This window comes from Arabidopsis lyrata, assembly GCF_000004255.2.
Source record: "Arabidopsis lyrata subsp. lyrata unplaced genomic scaffold ARALYscaffold_6, whole genome shotgun sequence".
In the NCBI taxonomy this organism is placed as follows: domain Eukaryota; kingdom Viridiplantae; phylum Streptophyta; class Magnoliopsida; order Brassicales; family Brassicaceae; genus Arabidopsis; species Arabidopsis lyrata.
Genome location: NW_003302550.1, coordinates 12,778,290 through 12,796,470, shown reverse-complemented (window position 1 = coordinate 12,796,470; position 18,181 = coordinate 12,778,290). Strand labels below are relative to the sequence as shown.

Here is an 18,181-nt window from a genome sequence, read left to right as displayed (position 1 = left end):
TTACCACTCAATAGGATGGTCTCGTGTCATTTTCCTATGTCACTAGGTGTAGTAATTTTATGAAACGAAATCTAATATCATAATCTTGTAATAAATAAAGAGAAAAATGTCATTTAATAGTCCAACTTTTAAATTGTGGCCATTCCAGACACCAATTTCATATATGGCCATTTTAAACATGAAGATATCGTTGACCAACCGTTTGAACTATAAACATTCGTTGACCAGGCCAAAAAGACAAACCGTTATCGATCGTTAACAGATTATCTAACATCTGTTAACATCTCCGTTAGCTACCCCAAAACGACGTCGTTTAAGCTTTCATCGAGTTTATTCCCGAGGGATTCGAACCCATCACTTGTGAGTGCTCCCTGAACTTACTGAACCAACTAAGCTAGAGTGTGTAAATGACTATTATTCACAAACACATAATTATATATTCGGATGCCGTTAGATACATCAGATCCGGTGAGAGCAATTGCAGAGCAGATACATAAGGTGCGACAACGAAGGTGCCTGTGAGACGACGAAGAAGTAGTGCAGTTTGTGTTGCTGATTTCATATGAATCGACGAATCCATCAATGGTGTCCATAGAAACAAGTTCCGATGAATTGAATTTAGCAAATTCGAGATCTTTTCAATCAACAAAAAAACGATATAGTTAAGATTAAAGAGAATCATACGAGAGAGAACACAAATTCGGAGGCGGCTATGGAGATGTTTTGTTTCGTAGGTTAAAGATGAAGAAGAAAAGCTCTAAGAATATATAAGTATATGTGTTTCCATAGAATTACCAATAAAACGCTATAGGTAAATTGGTTAAGTACCCTTTGTTTTTTTTTAGAAGTTATGGGTTCGAATCTTAGTTTGTAATTTATTTTTAATAGACAAAAACGACGTCGTTTTGGAGTGGTTAACGGATGTTAGATAATCTGTAAACGACTGATAACGGTTTGTCTTTTTAGTCTGGTCAACAAATGTTTATGGTTCAAACGGTTGGTCAACGATATCTTCATGTTTAAAATTGCCATATATGAAGTTGGTGTCTGGAACGGCCACAATTTGAAAGTTGGGCTATTAAATGATATTTTTGCCATTAAATAAAATATGTTGCTATTGAAACGTTGTATTTAACATTTTTTTTGTTTACCTACGTTTGTATTCAATAAGTATTTAATAAGAGGGAGATGTATAATTCAATGTATTCAAAAACTAGAAAAAGAATTTAGTTATTATTTAGGAAGCAAATGATTTAGGCACAATTTAGATATATGGAAAGGAGAAAGAATTTTTGACCAAAAAAATAGATCAAGAAAAGGAGAAAGAAAATGCATGATTCAATAAACGTAAATGGGTATTTTTGTGTGTATATATATATGATGGTAACACATACATATACACTACCTATATTCCTTCACTACTAAATACTGGAAGAAGTCTTGTCTTTGCAGAGATTTGTGTTTTTGGTAAACAGTCGCCCGGGCTATACATCAATAGATTTTTATCATCTCTATTTTCACAATGGTACATATCAAATCAATATACTTTTCCAATAGTATTTGTTTGCTACATGATAATTCTAACATTTTTTCTTCTTGTGGGTTTTAGGAAACCATACTACGTATATCAATATTGATAAATTTTATCTATTTTGGTCTTGTAAACGGCCAAAACTACAATGTACTCAAATTTGGTGCTAAAGGAGATGGTGAAACCGATGATTCAAATGTAAGTTATTTGTCTTTATACCTAAAAGGCCTGGACATTCGGTCAACCATTCGGTTTCGGTTCGGTTGTGTTCGGTTTCGGTTAGTTTGGATATGGTAATATAATAACCATTCAGATATTTTAGGAATTTCGGTTCGGTTCGGTTAGGTTACCTTTCGGTTCGGTTCGGTTTGAATATTTAAATAGATAACCGTAACTAATCAAACTTTTATCACGTTCGGTTTGGTTCGGGTTTTTACCCAAAATAACCAAAATTTACCGAATATAACAGAAACTTACCAAAATTAACCGAAAAAAATACAAAAAGAAAATACAAAAAAAGAAAAATATTAGAAAGAAAATTAAAATTTGATTCAATTTTGTAAAAGAGTATTTAATTTTGACAAATATAACAAACAATATTGGAATATTTTGATTATTTAAAGTATTTGATTGTTTTGATTCTAAAAATAATTAATATTTTGAGTTTATAATTATAGTTTTGGATATTATTTTTGAGGAATCTTATAGGTTTTTGGATATTTCGGTTAACCGTTTGGTTATTGGTTCGGTTCGGTTTCGGTTAGTTTGAATAGGGAATTTTACTAACCATTCGGTTATTTTAAAAACTTCGGTTTGGATATGGTTCGGGTTTTTTCGGTTCGGTTCGGTCGGTTATTTGGTTAGCGGTTTTTTTGCCCAGACCTACCCAAAATATATGTTTTTAAAAAATATTTTTTTAATTTTTATTACTTTTTATTTCAAATTTTGTTGCTACTTTTAACTAACTAACTAACTAGCTATATATTAAAAGGCTTTTATACAAGCATGGAACGCTACATGTGGTGGAGAAGATAACATAAATACACTTCTTATTCCCTCTGGAAAAACATATTTGCTTCAACCTATTGAGTTCAAAGGCCCTTGTAAATCTACGTCCATAAAAATTCAGGTATGTTGATAGTTAATTAATTTACTAAGTTTTTTTTTTAAATTAGGAACACCAACAAAATTTGCTTTTATTTATCTATTTGAAGTTGGATGGTATCATTGTCGCACCTAGCAACATCAAAACATGGTCCAACCCCAAATCTCAAATGTGGATTAGTTTTTCATCTGTATTTAGTCTAATGATCGATGGTTCTGGAAAGATTGATGGTCGCGGTTCTTCCTTTTGGGAGGTAATTAGAGTCTGTTATATCATAATTTTTGTTACTTATTAACATTTTTTTCTTCATCGTTACATCAAAATCATTAAATTTTTTATATATTTTCAGATAAATCTAAACACTTCTGAACGACCTACAGTGAGTTTATCAAATTTACCATGCAATCTTTTTAGTTTTTTTCTTTTGATTATGATCGTCATAAATTTACTCTCTAAACAACTACTTTTAATTTTATTTACAGGCACTACATATTTACAAATGTGATAATCTTACAATAAACGGGATAACTTCGATTGATAGTCCAAAAACTCATATATCAATCAAAGGATGTAATTATGCTACAATATCGAAAATAAATATTTTGGCACCTGAGAAAAGTCCCAACACAGATGGGATTGATATAAGTTACTCGACTAATATCAAAATATCCGACTCTACAATTCAAACTGGTGTGTACTTATTTATAAATTATTTAGACGTTTTATTATACACATGTATATATAGTAGAAAATAAATAAATCATATTTTTTAAATGATGGATTATTCAAACTACTAATCTACAATAGCTCTAGCATTTTTATGCATTTGTTAATTCTATGGTGGGAAATTAAGTTCTAATATTTTTAGAATATAGATGATATAACAATCTTATGCATTTCAATCATTGATTTCTCAGGGGATGATTGCATAGCAATCGACAATGGAAGTTCTGGTATTAACATCACACAAATTAATTGTGGACCTGGTCATGGAATAAGGTAATTTCTTAGATTACAATAGTAATAAATATTTATAAATAAAAGGATTTCATTTCAAAAACAAAAATGCATAATTAATTAAATTTGTTTTATAAAACTGGATAACAGTGTAGGAAGTCTAGGAGCTGATGGAACAAATGCCGAAGTTAGTGATGTTCATGTGACTCATTGTACTTTTAATGAAACGATGAATGGAGCTAGAATTAAGACATGGCAGGTATTGTTTTTTTCTTATATACTACTCCCTCCGTTTCAATTTAGTTGTCGTTTTAGGATTTAAATTTTGTTTCATAATAGTTGTCGTTTTAGGTTTTCAATGCAAATGTTTGGTGAAAATTCCAGTTTTATCCCTACTGTTTTAATGTTTTGGCCAATGAAATTTTTTATAAAATATATTAGTAAAGGGTAAAACAGAAAATTTAATGTTTTTCTTAATTTGTGTGCAAAAACCTTAAACGATAACTAAAACGAAACGGAGAGAGTAATTTTTACTTCTTATTTAAATAAATAAAATAATCATTTACAATATGTTGAAATTTAATTTTAATTTGGATTTTTAGGGTGGACAAGGTTATGCAAGAAACATAAGTTTTGAGAATATCACACTCATTAACACAAGAAATCCAATTATCATTGACCAACAATATATTGATAAAGGACATATTGATGCCACTAAGGTAAATATTTTGTAAATGGGCTATATTATATTATAGCACATTATTAATGCCAACAATGTACTATTTTGAAAGTATTAATAAATAGTGGAAACTTATGTATTTATGTTTTTAGGATTCAGCAGTGGCAATTGGCAATGTGAAATATATTGGTTTTCGTGGAACCACAGTGAATGAGTATGCTATAACACTTAATTGTAGTGCCATCACACATTGTAAAGACGTTGTCATGGATGATATTCAAGTTACAATGGAAAATGGAGAAAAAGCTAAAGCTGAATGTCAAAATGTTGAAGGAGAATCTAGTGATAGTGATTTGATGCGCGACTGCTTTAAAAATAGTAGTACTCTTTAATTAAGAATATTGATAAAAAAGTTTATCCACATTTTTAATTGTCGTAAAAAATATATTTTTGTTTGTCAACATTACAGAATGTCTTGATGAATTGTTGTTTGAAATATGTTTACCTAAAACAATCAATACAGACAATGTTGATGATGCATTTTACGAGAGATTTAGGTTTATATTAATTTTAGTTGGCAAATAATCTTCTCAAGTTCCGATTAAAAATTATAGCACGCAACAAAGTTGATAACTATTGACCATCAGTTTAAGGATGAAAACTAGTTATATAAATTCTCGAAAAGTACATATTCCACGGTTCGTGTATTTTGTACTTGATTATACTTAATATCCAAAATATTTATATATTTTTTAGAGATTTAAGTTATTTGGTTATATTCCAAACAATACCCACATGTGGACATGTACGAAATCTAATCAAATAATTTAATTATACCCATAATTGACCCGATTAGGTACATCCGTACATTTAACTGTACGGCAGTACCTAATTAACCAATCGTAAAAAATCCAAGAAGTAAATGGTCAAATACAACAATTTTACTATATAATAAATACAAAAATTCCCTTTACAAAAAAACTACCTTATAAGTATATTCCAAACTACCTCCACATGTGAACATATACAAAATCCAATAAAATAACTTACTTATACCCATAATCGATCCGATTAGGTACAGTCGTACATTTGGCTGCACGGCTGTACCTAATTAACCAATAGTAAAAAAATCCAAGAAGTAAATGGACAAATACAACAATTTTACTAAATAATAAAAACAAAAAATTCCTTTTACAAAAAAAACTACCTTATATGTATGTTAGTAAAAATTAAACAGGGGTGGTTTTTACGGAAATGCCACTAGAATAAACAGACAAAGTAAAAAAAAAAAAAAAAGAGCTTACTAATTTTTCTCCTCCTTCACGGCAAATCGTCACCGCCACATTTTCTCCTAAACTAGAGAATCTAGGGTTTTCTAAGGGTTTTTAATCTTCGTGCTTCTCTTCTTCTCTCATTCTCCAGTTCTAGGTTTGAGGTTTATCTCTCGTTTCTTTCATCGAATCTTTGATCTTTATGTTAGTTTTGCTTCTCCTTGATGTTACTCTTTCCATTGTTATCTATGCTTCTGGATTCGTCATTTTCTTCACGATCTTGTTCTCTTTTGATGCTCATGTTTCTGGGTTTCTATAATCTTGTTACCAAGTTTCAGTAATCTTGTCAATCTTTGTACTTGATTTCTGATGTCGAGCCTCTAATTGTTTAATGGTGTTGCAGTTTCAGATGGCGAGATACGCTGCTGGTACGGTTGATTGTCCTGGTTCACCCAAATCTGTACGAATCGTTGTGGTTGGAGATAAGGGTACTGGAAAATCAAGCTTGATTGTCGCTGCAGCTACTGATTCTTTCCCTCCCAATGTACCTCCTGTTTTGCCTGACTACAAGTTGCCTGTTGAATTCTTCCCTGATGGTATACCCGTCACCATTGTCGACACTTCCTCGAGGTATTACTTGATAATGACCTTATGTTGAACGGGAAAGGATACTATTAGCTCATATGATAGTTGTTGTTGGAATAGCACTGTGCCAACTGTTTTGTTACTGTTACTGGGATTCCGAAAGAAGGGTTTAGGATATTTATGCTTTGGCAGCTTTGTTGAGGTTCTTGAAGTATGATGTTTTTGTTTGTGGGTTCAGGCCAGAAGATAGGGACATGGTTGCCGAGGAATTGAAGCGCGCAGATGCAGTAGTTTTGACATATGCATGTGATCGACCTGAGACTCTCGAACGTTTGAGTGAATACTGGCTTCCAGAGCTTCGGCGATTGGAGGTTTGATTTTCCTCTCCCTGTTTCAGTTTGGTCATGTCAATCTTTTTGTGGGTAGAAGGTTTACAATATCTTGTGCGTTTCTCATATCATTGTCCTAGTGCTAGAAAGTGTAAAAGATTCGGGGTGACTTAAACTTTTTCTGTTTCTTATTAAGATTGGCTTGTGCTCGTTTTGAGCAGGTAAAAATTCCTATTATAGTAGCAGGGTGTAGGCTTGACTTCAGAGACGACAATAACCAGGTCAGCCTCGAACAAGTGATGTCACCTATAATGCAGCAGTTTCGGGAGATAGAGACTTGTATCGAGTGTTCTGCCCTCAAGCAACTCCAGGTTTCATGACTTCTGATTTCCTCTTGATATGTAATATTTTTCTGAGTTCGAACATGGTACAAATATTGGTCTGAGGTAGCTTAGGCATGTGCTTGTCTTACTAAGAAATTTCAAGGACTTTAGGTGCACTAAATTTTTGTCTGAAACTGGATATTGTTGTGATTGGTTTGGACTTTTATCAGGCATAAACTGGAAATGCATTGTCAGAAAACAACATTCAGTGGTAATTACAAATTTTATTTCAGGTCTGAACTATCATCCTAATGAAAAAGCTTTCCTGTAGGCACAAGAAGTTTTCTATTATGCACAAAAGACTGTCCTTCACCCAACAGGACCTCTGTTTGATCAAGATTCCCAGGCACTGAAGCCCCGGTGTGTAAGGGCATTGAAGCGTATCTTTATACTCTGTGATCATGACAGAGATGGTGCTCTTAGCGAGGCTGAGCTAAATGATTTTCAGGTTCTTATATTTGCTCTTCTCGTGTTTCATGTGCTTTTGCTATTTCGTCATTGAATTGGCTTAGGCCTATCCTTCAGATTTTAAAAAGAAGCTTGGATTTTAATTTTGTTATCCCCATGACGCACCTAATAGTTGTTTTACAATAGGTCAAGTGTTTCCATGCACCATTGCAGCCTTCTGAAATTGAAGGTGTTAAGAGGGTTGTGCAAGAAAAGTTGCCAGAAGGTGTGAATGAAAGAGGACTGACAGTGACTGGCTTCCTGTTTTTACATGCACTTTTTATCGAGAAAGGGAGGCTCGAGACTACATGGACTGTACTCAGGAAGTTTGGGTATAATAATGATATAAGACTTGCTGAAGAATTGCTCCCATCTACAATATTCAAGGGAGCTCCCGATCAGGTAAATATGCAGAAATACTATCCGTTGTTGCTTCATTATTGTATTTGTTGATGTTTTAATAATCTATTACTGGAAGAGCTGTATATCGAATATTAAATTTGGAATCTTATCAGAAATAAGAATTTACTGGAACACGGTTACCTTACAGCTCACATCAACTTGCCTTCCTTGGTATTGTGCAGCTAATGTTTGTGTTCATTGATTTTGTAGAGTTTTGAGTTGACGAATGCAGCAATCGAATTCCTGAAAGGAATGTATATGTTGTTTGATGACGACCAGGTAAGTCTCCTTTCTTATTAATGGCGTAGTGTTGAGTTGACAAATACATTTCTCAGATTGAATTTGCACTTTGCAGGATAATAATCTGAGACCTCAAGAGATCGAGGATCTTTTTTCAACTGCACCTGAAAGGTACCTTTCACACCTCCAGAAGGCAAAAACCGTGTAATTTTGATTATGGTAATCTCCATTATTTTCCGTGCCATACTTAATTGTGAATGGCAGTCCTTGGAAGGAAGCTCCTTATGAGGATGCTGCGGAGAAAACTGCCCTTGGAGGACTATCATTTGACGCTTTCCTGTCAATGGTAATCAATACTCCTCTTTTACAACATAAAGAAGCATTATACATATACTCATCCTTCTTTATTTCATTTTTCTTTGCTTTTGTTGATTGACAGACTAAAATGTCACACAATTCTCTCTTTATTTTCTTTTAACATATACAATTTATCATTGGATTATATGTCGTTTTACGATTTTTTGTCGATTTCTTATCTAGGCCAAAGTTTTGTTCATTAAACTAATTCAAAGTTTATATGTGTGCTAATCTTTCAATTTTATCCTTGCAGTGGTCACTAATGACACTATTAGAACCGGCTCGGAGTGTGGAAAATTTGATTTACATTGGATTCCCGGGTGATCCATCGACTGCCATTCGTGTTACTAGGAGAAGACGTTTAGATCGCAAAAAGCAGCAATGTGAAAGAAAAGTTTTCCAGTGCTTTGTTCTTGGACCTAATAATGCTGGAAAATCTTCATTGCTGAATTGCTTTCTTGGAAGGTTTGTCATGTTAACTTGTACCACAACTTATTGCATTTTCAAATTACACACAGAAGAGAGTATAGTTCTATGTTTATAAGCCTGGAGACGTTTAATTTTCCTCTTCTTCAGATGACCTCTCCATCTGGTTTACAGTTTTGTTTCTCCATGATCTAGGTCATATGCTGATAACCAGGAATCAACTACTGATGAGCGTTATGCAGTAAATATGGTCGATGAATCTGGGGTGAGTCAGTATACTTATGCAATTTGTATCACTATATTTTAGTTTGGATATATTTTGTCCTTGCAAATAAATCTTCAAGGTGCAAAATTTGAACAAAAATGACAAACTTCAGTGTTATTTTGGGGACCGAGATGGGAACTAGCTAGATATCTTTGATGAGTTTTTTCTATGGGTACATACATACTTTTTTACTAGGAAGTTTCAAACAAAACTGTTCAGACGTACTACTATTCAAGAGATTGGAGATGTTATTTGGTTGTACATTTTTTGGCAACATGCTTCAAGGCTGCTTTCTCTAAGTTTCTGTATGTAATTTGGTCACTAATCTGATAGTTCCAAATCTCTGAGTGTAGGGTGCAAAGAAAACTCTTATCATGAGGGAAATTCCAGAAGATGGAGTTCAAGGGCTATTTTCATCCAAGGAATCCTTGGCTGCATGTGACATAGCTGTTTTCGTGTATGACAGGTAAATTTCCTGCTGTTTAATTGGTTGACTCTCTATTTGTAGTTTGTACGTAATAATTGAGTTAGTTGTTTTCTCCAGTTCTGATGAGTCCTCATGGAAGAGAGCGACTCAGTTGCTTGTAGAAGTTGCAACTTATGGTGAGGCCACTGGGTATGAGGTCCCTTGCCTCATGGTTTCTGCAAAAGACGATCTTGATTCATCTCCAATTTCCATACAAGAATCCACCAGGGTAGGGTTCTTATGGAACTCCGAGTCAATGAAAATAGCTCGAATACTTGCATACATAATTACATATATATGTTTATACACACGGATCTTTTTGCAGATGACACAAGATATGGGAATAGAGCCTCCGGTATCCATCAGTTCCAAATTGGGGGATTTCAACAACTTATTCCGCAAAATCTTAACTGCAGCACAACACCCTCATTTGAGCATTCCAGAGACCGAAGCAGGAAAAAGCCGCAAACATTACAACAGGCTAATCAACCGCTCTCTTATGGCTGTTTCAAGTACGTTTTCTTTCCTAGAATCCTGAATCTTAACACAAGTTTTGTCCCATGTTGGGTATACTCTAATTTCTATCTCATGATTTGTAAACAGTTGGTGCTGCTGCTGTGGTTGTTGGGCTGGCTGCATACCGTGTGTATGCCACAAGAAAGAGTTCGTCTGCCTGAGAAGATTGAGACTGAGCAATCCAATCTCTTAAGGTATGAACATGGAAAGAAGATAGCAAATCTCGTGTTCGAAGTTTGTTTATCGTTCTCAAGTTTTAAACCAACTTGATCCAGAGTACTCTTTTTAGAAGTTTAATGGAAATGGGCTTTGTTTGAAGTAATTGTGGAAGAAGATCTGTAGCAACACAAACATTTAGGGACAAGATAAAAGAGAACATAGTCAATAGACATTGTGTTGAATTTTTTCAATAACAATAGAACTTTGTCTCATTGATGATGTTGTAATCTTGTTCCTGTTTGCTCTGTTCTCCGAATTACTCAGCAACACGTTAAAACCAAATGAACAAACAAAACAAAAAAGAAATCTCGGACTCAGATGTGTGCTCTTCTTCTATATGGATTTAAATTCTATCAAATCCAAGATATATACAACCAAATTACTATGATTTCCATTTTCCCACCTTTGTTCTCTGCTATTTTCTGTGGATATGAGAACGAGCTCTTTGCAGAGATGGCGAATCTGACTCTGTTCTCATGTGTTTTAGTATGGAATTTGTTCTTTGGGTCTATGGCTTCTACATTGTCTCTTGTGACGTGTGTGGGTTACGTAGGATTTCGTTTACTGTCTCTCTACTCCAAGTAGTGTTGCTGGACAACGAAGTTATACACTTATACTACAAATAAAGAAAGCTCATAAGGCTTGGGGAGCAAGGAAAAAAGAATGAGACGTGAACCTTAAGAAGAAACTGAAACTTTCCAACTGGACATCTTCTATTAGTAACGTTCTTGATTAATCCGATTCCGGACAAAAAGTTTGTGTTTTTTCTTGCTAATGAGTTTATCTCATGGTTGGTTGCTTGCATCTAAGACTAGTCATAAGTAAGTTTTGGTGCTTCTAGGACTAAAGACAACTTTGGTTCCTCCTGCTACAGTGTATTGTTGCTCTTGTAGTTCTTCCATACATTTGTCAACTTTCAGAAAGATTCCATGATCTTAATTAGTTTAATAGATAGAGATATTGTGCTATGGTTTCTTCTTAACTTCAAATTGTTTTCGATTTGTTGTCGCCATTGTCGAAAATGTTTCAAGTAACAGTTTCGACACTCTTGTTTTATTGTTGTTTCTAAGCATTTGAGCCGAGATCTAAATTTCATTACATATATAATAACCATAGCACAAGATCTCAATGGAATAACAAATCGAAAACAGTTTGAAGATAAGAAAAAAAGCAACAGAAATCCTATTTTGAAGTTTTAACAGACGACTTGAATGTAAAACCAAACACTTTCACAAAGACAGTGAAAAAAAAAATCCAGTGACGAAGGCCACTATTGTTCCCTCCGAAGCATGTCAGAGGCGGAAGAAGAAGAAGAAGCAGAAGGTCGTATCGCCATGAGGGATGGTCTTCTGTTCTTGAACTTAAGAGGACTCCACACCACCGACTTCTTCTGCAATGCAATTACTGTGGGATGGCTTGGCTTCCATGAGCTGCCACCTCCTCCAAGAGGACTCTTCATAAATCTGCTGCTTTTCATTGCATTCGGAGTCACAAGATTGTGGTCTGGAGAGAAGAGCTTAGAGTATCTCGCCTTTCTCGGGTCACCGCGGAATGAAGGAGGAGGGCGTGATGGAGTTGTCATAGATGATAATGATGATGGTTCTGGTCTTAACGTTGCAATTGAGACCCTCCTTCTGGGCATGATGGTTTTATTACCTGATGCAATGGCTGATGGAGCAGGAGCTGGTCTGAAGGCGATGGAGCTTCTTCTTGGTTTCATTAGTGTTTTCACGTCCATAATTGATGATCTTCTGAGGCTGTTATTATTCTCTTTGAATGTTGTGTCTGAGAATCTCTGAGAAGGGCCCTGAGATGGTTGTTGGGGCATGAAGTTTGTGATTCTTCTGAGTGGCATTCGCATTCTTGTTGGAGCCAAAGGCGGCTTTTTCTCTGTGATTGTCGGTAGTGTCTCTCTCAGATGTCTAGATGTTGTTGATGATGATGATGTAGTCGCTAGAGCTCGTGTCTCCTGCTTGATTCTGGTCTTTCTTTCTTCTGCTAGTTGAAACTCCAGATCTCGAACCTGAAACATGATTTGGTTTTTAAATGTTAGAAGTTAGAAGAAGACAACAGTCAACAATAACATATAGCTACCATTAGTTAAAGCGGACTACCTTATCTTGAAGTCCTCTGCATATGTGTTCTCTAGCAGTGAGGCGTAGCTGTAGTGACTGCACATTGTCCTGGAGCTTTTTTGTTTCCTTTTCCTCGTGTTTCAGCTTCTCGGCCTGTTATAAAGGAGACAACAAGAAATATAATCACCGTAAGATATGTTAAAGCTTAGATGAATTGGAGTTTGAGTAATCACGTTACCATTTGTTTTGACTTGAGGTGTTCAGACACATCCGCCTGTTTTCGGGCAGGTCCACTTTCGATTCCCCGGACTCTACTTGCAAAGTTCAAGGAGCAAAGGGTCTCTCCTAGATCGGCAGAACTCGGACTAATCTGGACAAACATTAATGTCTTGCAATCTCCACCTGTTTAAGTCAAAATGAAATAGACACACCATGGTGATGAAAAACAAGATGTCTTATGAACCATGTGCCCAAAACAACGGAAAAAAATAGGACAAATGTTACTTTACCTAAAGAGTTTTGCAGCATATGGGTGAGCTTTGAGTTTCTGGAGTTGGGCCAAAAGGAAGGAAAAAAGTGTCATGAACATCAATCAGAAAATATCATATGCAAATGTCTTGACAAAGGAGAAGAGAGAAGGGAAAAACCTGTAAGGAATGTGGCTGGTTTTGGATGCAAGGGCAGCGATAACATCACCGAGTGCCGAAAGCGACTTATTGATAAATTGAGATTCTTTCAGCCTTTCTCCTTCAACTTCTACCTTTCCGACTCGCTCACTGCCAGCCAAGTCCACTAACCAAAGATGACTTCTCGTTCTCTGACCATTTATCAAATTCTCTCCCTTCACGGTCACTCGCAGCAAGCTGAACAAAAAGAAATCTCTTGTTGGCATAAGTATGGAAAAGGTTTAGTTTCACATGGTTTAAGTTTCTAAACTCTAGTTTGCTTACCAATGAGAGCGGCTGCTTTGCTCATTTGCAGCAGTTGAACCCACAGACCGAACAGCATATCCTTTCTTGAGCAGATCCCACACTCCATCTGTATTGTAAACTTGAGCTTCGACTAATCCTGGGACTTCTTGTGTCCCTTCTGCTGATTGCTTAACCTCCAACCTTTATCAACACAGAACATACTGTTATTTTGTTTTTTTAAAAAGAAAGAGAGAAACTGTAAGGCGATTTACATTCTACTACCGAACAACATAATAGAAGACCTACTTTTTAGGGGGCTGGTTTGAGTTATCTACCAAGAGGTCCCTTATCTTCTCATTATAAACCTCCAACATGCTAACCGATAGCTCAAACTTCATGAGATGACTTTTGCTTTCTGAACAGCGAAATAGTTCTTCTAAGGTCCTATAGTTCACTCCTCTATTCTCTGGTGTTCCCTCCATGGTAAATGTCTTGCCAGTTCCAGTTTGGCCATAGGCAAATATGCAGACATTATACCCATCCAGCACCGAAGTAACTATAGGTTTTGTCTGTGCAAAAACAGCCTCTGCAAATGAAAGTACAGTCAGATTAGATGACTCGTTGGTGTAGTGTTCCAAGAGAAAAGGTTAAGACAAATAAAGTTGCAAAGATTTACCTTGGCCATCTTCAGGCTTAAAAACATGGTCAAACTTAAAATGCTTCTTGGAGGAATCAGATGAAAGTATCTGGAGCTCGTTTTCCTGTGTTGGCTCAAACTCAGCTACAGAAGCAAAGCCATTTGCTATTTCAGCTTGGTTTAGAGGCCTGCATCTGCAAAAGACCCTGATATTTCCCTTGAGTTCGATCACTTCATTGTATAATCGTTTCCTCTCTGATGACTCTTCCAAGTACTGTTTTTCCAGAGTTCCAAGCTTAGTAGCTGCCATTAAACACGTTGACGCATATCAGTTACAACCAAAACAAACAAGTTTTGTATTTAGACAATCTTTGTCGAAGAAATCAGATTCAAAGTACTGACTGAGAAGCTGGAGAGCCCTTGAAAATTCTGGTTCTACAAAGGAACAATTCTTGATCTCTTTCACTTGGTTTGATACCAACGCGTGGTCATCCTTCAAGACCTACGACATGATATGAAAAGGGTGAACATAAAACACTGGTAGAAGGAAGGGACTGAAAGCAAATCTTTGGAAAATTCACATCTAAGTTCATCTTACAATTGCGAATTCAAAAGGAACAATTGTAATTGTGTTTATTCAAGAGAAAGTAGTACCTTAATTTTGTTACTGCAGTCGATAATTTTCTGCAAAATTGGAAGTGTTGGTCCACTGGGAGGAGAAAGTTGTTGGTTTCCACTTGTAATAGAATCCTCACTTTCTTCCACTATTTCAGCCAAATCAGTAATGCATCATATCAGAGTCAAAGAAGCAATTCAATCTCAAGATAGATACTATAGTCTACTAAACAAGTATCACTTTAGTTCAGATTCATAGGACCCAAAACCTAATTCGTTGAGAATTGAAGGAGACCCAATCTTTCTGAGTTCCAAACAAAATGCTAAAACCTAATCGGATTCTCTTGAGAAAAATAAGGGTTTGCGATATCTACAATCAGAGACTATCAATTCACAACCGAACGACTTATAATTTCTCTACTAAATTCTCAATTCACGACGAGAAGATCCAAGATAAATCCTTACCAGCGTCGGAATTGTGATTGTTGACAGAAACTTCCTTGGATTCACATGACAAAACAACATCGTTGCAGATATTTTGATGTTGATCTGGAAAAAACCCGAAGATGATCAGCGAAATATTCAAAAGAAACAAATCAAAAACCCAGATCAATCAAGAAAATCACGAATCTGTAAGAATATAATCAGAAGTTCGACGATAGAAAACAAGTATAGTACCTCCTTCCATGGCGGATTTGCGCTAAAGAACGAGAACCCTAAATTTTGAATCAAAGAGAGCGAGAGATTTAGAGGACAAGAGAGAGCGAGAGATTGAGATTGAGAAAGAGTGAGGGAAAGAGAGATTGAGAAGGGCGTGTAGGTGAAATGGGACGAATTTGAATTTAGGAGAATAAGAGCCGTTGGATCTAAAGAACCTTTGTAACGTCTATATTTTATTACCATTCTTCCTCACCAAAGAGGAGCGTCAGAATCCGGATCCGGATCCGGATCCAGGTTTCCGAAACGGATCCTTCCTTTTTCACTTGAAGTTTCAAACGCTCTCTTTTCCACCAACAGAGAAGGGATAAAAGTTTTCATAAATTAAGAAAAACCCCTAAATATTTAGTATATTCGTAAAAGAACCCCAAATATAAGAATGTAACATTAAACACCCCTCTGTTCCAATTGTTTGAGTAAAGTCCACTTTAATTTTATTGAATTTCGATTATCAGGATTTGCCAAAGGCTTGCATCATGGCTTATTCTTCAGTACCAAGCTGTTTCCATGGCTATCTCCATCGTTGTTCGTTCTCCACCACCCAATTTTATGCGGGTTCTCTCTCTTGCGGCTTCTCTGCTTCTCCCACTTCGAGAATAAGAACATGTGTCAAATTCGACAAGTTTCAGGGTGACTCTCCTCTTGAACCAACCACATCAGTTTCTACTTCCTCTGTTTCCCAAGAACTACCATTAGAAGAAGAAGCTCAAGACCAACTAGAAGACGATGAGTTCAGTAATTTTGTCCATTTGTTTTCTTTATTTGATTACACTTTTTGTTCTGTGAATTGGGTTTTCTTCTGTTTTTGTGATCATTATGAAGGAACAACCATTGAATTCGATTCAAAGTTGCAATTTTTGTGTGTCTATTGGAACATTAAGGGAGCATAAGGCTAAAAATGATGTCTCTGTTGTTACTGTTTTTTCAGCTGTTTGCCTAATGATTTGGAAGGAGCTGTTAGGCAATCAGGTGAAGCAGGTGCTGCGTTTGTGAACTCAGGAGGAACAAGAGCTATCGTAAGTGCTAGTGAATAAATCTGTAATCATTGTTGGCGAAAAAGAATGAGATTTGGTGTTAGCTTCACTCACTTGATTCTGACTCTGAAATCTTGTAGGTGGAGCTTTTAATTCCCCAGCTGCAGTTTTTAGATGATGAAGGTGCACAAGCTGAACTTTGGGACCTTTCGCGGGTTTTCTTGGATACTCTCATTAAAGAAACAGGTTGTGAGGTGAGCTGAAACAGTTTGCGAAACAACCTCTTTACATGAAACCTTTGATCTGAGTCAGTCAATAAATCATAGTGGTTTTGAAATGTTGTTGCCAGAGAGTTAAAGCCGTATTTCCAGATGCTGGAGCTGCTGCATTGCTAAAATACCGGTGGAAAGATGCAACGTTTGGATTTGCTAGGTAAGTTGGCTACAGCTTGAGAGCTTAATAGTTTTTCGTTCGAAAGAGTCTGTTAAGAGGGAATAATATGCAGTCATGTTCTTTGTTGTGATGCAGCTTAAGTGACAGGAAACCAGTGGAGAAAGAAGATGAGATCATTGTCATGGTTGTTCCTGACTACCAAATGCTGGAATATGTTGAGAAAATTGCAAAAGGGCTTGCTGATGACCCGGTAACTAAATCTGTCAAATCTTAATTTTGACTTTACCAAGAACCTTTAGTTCTAACATCAAGAAGACATTTATTTCTGTTCTTTCAAGCCAAGGCCTCTCATTATGTGGAACCCTCGTCTTATAAGCGAGGAAGTCGGGGTTGGGTTTAACGTGAGAAAACTAAGGCGGTACTTCCTAAGGTAAGCGGAAAAATCCTTAATGAGACTTGACAAGGTTATTGCCTTTAACATCAATAACTGTTCTTTTCATTTTGGCTCTTGTAGTTCTTTCACTACGGTTTACTCTATGAGACCTCTGGCTGCTGGTGCTGTTTTCAGGTGTTATCCTGGGTAAGACTCAGACTTGGTTTTTCTTATCTGATTAAGTCAATGTAGATGTAGTTTAACGATTACAAGCTGATCATTTTCTATCCTTAATTTATTTTCTAGTAAATGGAAAGTCTTCTATGATAATAAAGACAGACCAGGGCGGTATCTACTCGCCAAGGAACTCATTGGTCGGCCTGATGCTGAGGATCTTGAGGTTAACTGAGTACTAGATTTGGTTACTATGTTTATTGAGTGAAAAATTCTTACCTGCACTGAAAAGATTTGGCTGCAAATCCTAGTTACATATTCGCTGCAGTTTCGTTGATTAAATGTTTCATTTTCGCAGATAATATATGGGGGCGTAGAAGAGAAATCAGAAGAAGGGCCATCTTTATTGAGTCAAGCTGCTGGAATTTTCTCATCCATTAACAGGTTCATGAAATCAATGTGAAGATGATATCCTCTCTGCAATATTATACTGTTTAAATGTTTGGTATCAGAAATGTCACCAAAGGGTACACTGTATATCTTTGTATGCTATTACATCATGATGAGTATATCTTTGTACTCGTAAAAAGTTCTGTTCCTTCTATGCTCTCGAATTTAATCGGAATCAACCCAAAAGTCAGTTTCTGTAGCTAAAATGCAGATTCTATGAATGAGAGAGTTGATACAATGTATTCTCTTCTGTTATATGGAGACGTTTCCGTTTGGCTGGTTTTTTGAGAATTTGGTTCATCTTCTGTGTTGCAGCCAAACGTAACTGGGAACTTCATCAGCATAACCAATTTACATGTTTGCTTCAAGATTCATGTTCTTGCTTCTAACAATGCCAAACAAAACAGTATAGTCTCTTTACTTTTTCTTTAATAACCCAACATGGTTTTTAAGTTTTAAACTCCATGGACATTATTTTGATAAGGATCAAATAAATAGTTTTATTGATAATATGGTAAATTATCCACATAGAAAAGCGTGCCTTATTTGACGTAAGCAATATGTGAGAAAAAGTACATATATTATACAATGATCTATTTTTGGTAAGCTGTTTATAAAAAATTTAAAATGGAAAACATGATTAACGTCTATCCAAAATATGTGGTTCAGGGAATTTATAGCCGT

The 18,181-nt window shown here is 35.8% G+C and overlaps 4 protein-coding genes across 6 annotated transcripts; 3 read left to right on the top strand and 1 right to left on the bottom strand.

Moving 5' to 3' along the window:
* Nucleotides 1–1,351: 1,351 nt before the first annotated feature.
* On the top strand, nucleotides 1,352–4,891 carry LOC9310433 (probable polygalacturonase At3g15720). The gene is made up of 10 exons (XM_021020589.1): nucleotides 1,352–1,363; nucleotides 1,610–1,729; nucleotides 2,523–2,660; nucleotides 2,746–2,889; nucleotides 2,986–3,015; nucleotides 3,119–3,326; nucleotides 3,554–3,635; nucleotides 3,744–3,852; nucleotides 4,196–4,312; nucleotides 4,425–4,891. The coding sequence occupies exons 1-10, from the start codon at nucleotides 1,352–1,354 to the stop codon at nucleotides 4,662–4,664; spliced, it is 1,200 nt and encodes a 399-aa protein (XP_020876248.1). The 3' UTR covers nucleotides 4,665–4,891.
* Nucleotides 4,892–5,546: 655 nt separating this feature from the next.
* LOC9308337 (mitochondrial Rho GTPase 1) lies at nucleotides 5,547–10,424 on the top strand. Of its 3 annotated transcripts, none has more exons than XM_021021234.1 (15): nucleotides 5,547–5,707; nucleotides 5,947–6,173; nucleotides 6,367–6,499; nucleotides 6,679–6,828; nucleotides 7,112–7,288; nucleotides 7,435–7,689; nucleotides 7,900–7,968; nucleotides 8,045–8,100; nucleotides 8,194–8,275; nucleotides 8,540–8,751; nucleotides 8,908–8,977; nucleotides 9,331–9,443; nucleotides 9,522–9,672; nucleotides 9,769–9,955; nucleotides 10,047–10,424. In XM_021021234.1, exons 2-15 carry the CDS (start codon nucleotides 5,953–5,955, stop codon nucleotides 10,118–10,120), a joined length of 1,950 nt encoding a protein of 649 aa, XP_020876893.1. In that variant the 5' UTR covers nucleotides 5,547–5,707; nucleotides 5,947–5,952; the 3' UTR covers nucleotides 10,121–10,424. The 3 variants fall into 3 exon arrangements, with proteins under 3 accessions (XP_020876893.1, XP_020876892.1, XP_020876894.1); XM_021021233.1 differs by having other exon boundaries at nucleotides 5,592–5,747; XM_021021235.1 differs by having other exon boundaries at nucleotides 5,593–5,700.
* An 826-nt stretch (nucleotides 10,425–11,250) lies between these two features.
* On the bottom strand, nucleotides 11,251–15,358 carry LOC9310432 (kinesin-like protein KIN-14S). Its single transcript, XM_002872220.2, has 12 exons — nucleotides 15,095–15,358; nucleotides 14,882–14,965; nucleotides 14,456–14,565; nucleotides 14,204–14,303; nucleotides 13,841–14,104; nucleotides 13,471–13,750; nucleotides 13,204–13,365; nucleotides 12,901–13,116; nucleotides 12,763–12,800; nucleotides 12,492–12,655; nucleotides 12,293–12,406; nucleotides 11,251–12,201 (listed from the first exon to the last, which is right to left on the bottom strand). The coding sequence occupies exons 1-12, from the start codon at nucleotides 15,102–15,104 to the stop codon at nucleotides 11,449–11,451; spliced, it is 2,295 nt and encodes a 764-aa protein (XP_002872266.2). The 5' UTR covers nucleotides 15,105–15,358; the 3' UTR covers nucleotides 11,251–11,448.
* Nucleotides 15,322–17,779, top strand: LOC9310431. Its single transcript, XM_021021289.1, has 9 exons — nucleotides 15,322–15,863; nucleotides 16,062–16,149; nucleotides 16,248–16,361; nucleotides 16,457–16,539; nucleotides 16,636–16,750; nucleotides 16,839–16,930; nucleotides 17,015–17,080; nucleotides 17,180–17,273; nucleotides 17,406–17,779. The coding sequence occupies exons 1-9, from the start codon at nucleotides 15,610–15,612 to the stop codon at nucleotides 17,508–17,510; spliced, it is 1,011 nt and encodes a 336-aa protein (XP_020876948.1). The 5' UTR covers nucleotides 15,322–15,609; the 3' UTR covers nucleotides 17,511–17,779.
* The last annotated feature ends 402 nt before the right edge of the window (nucleotides 17,780–18,181 follow it).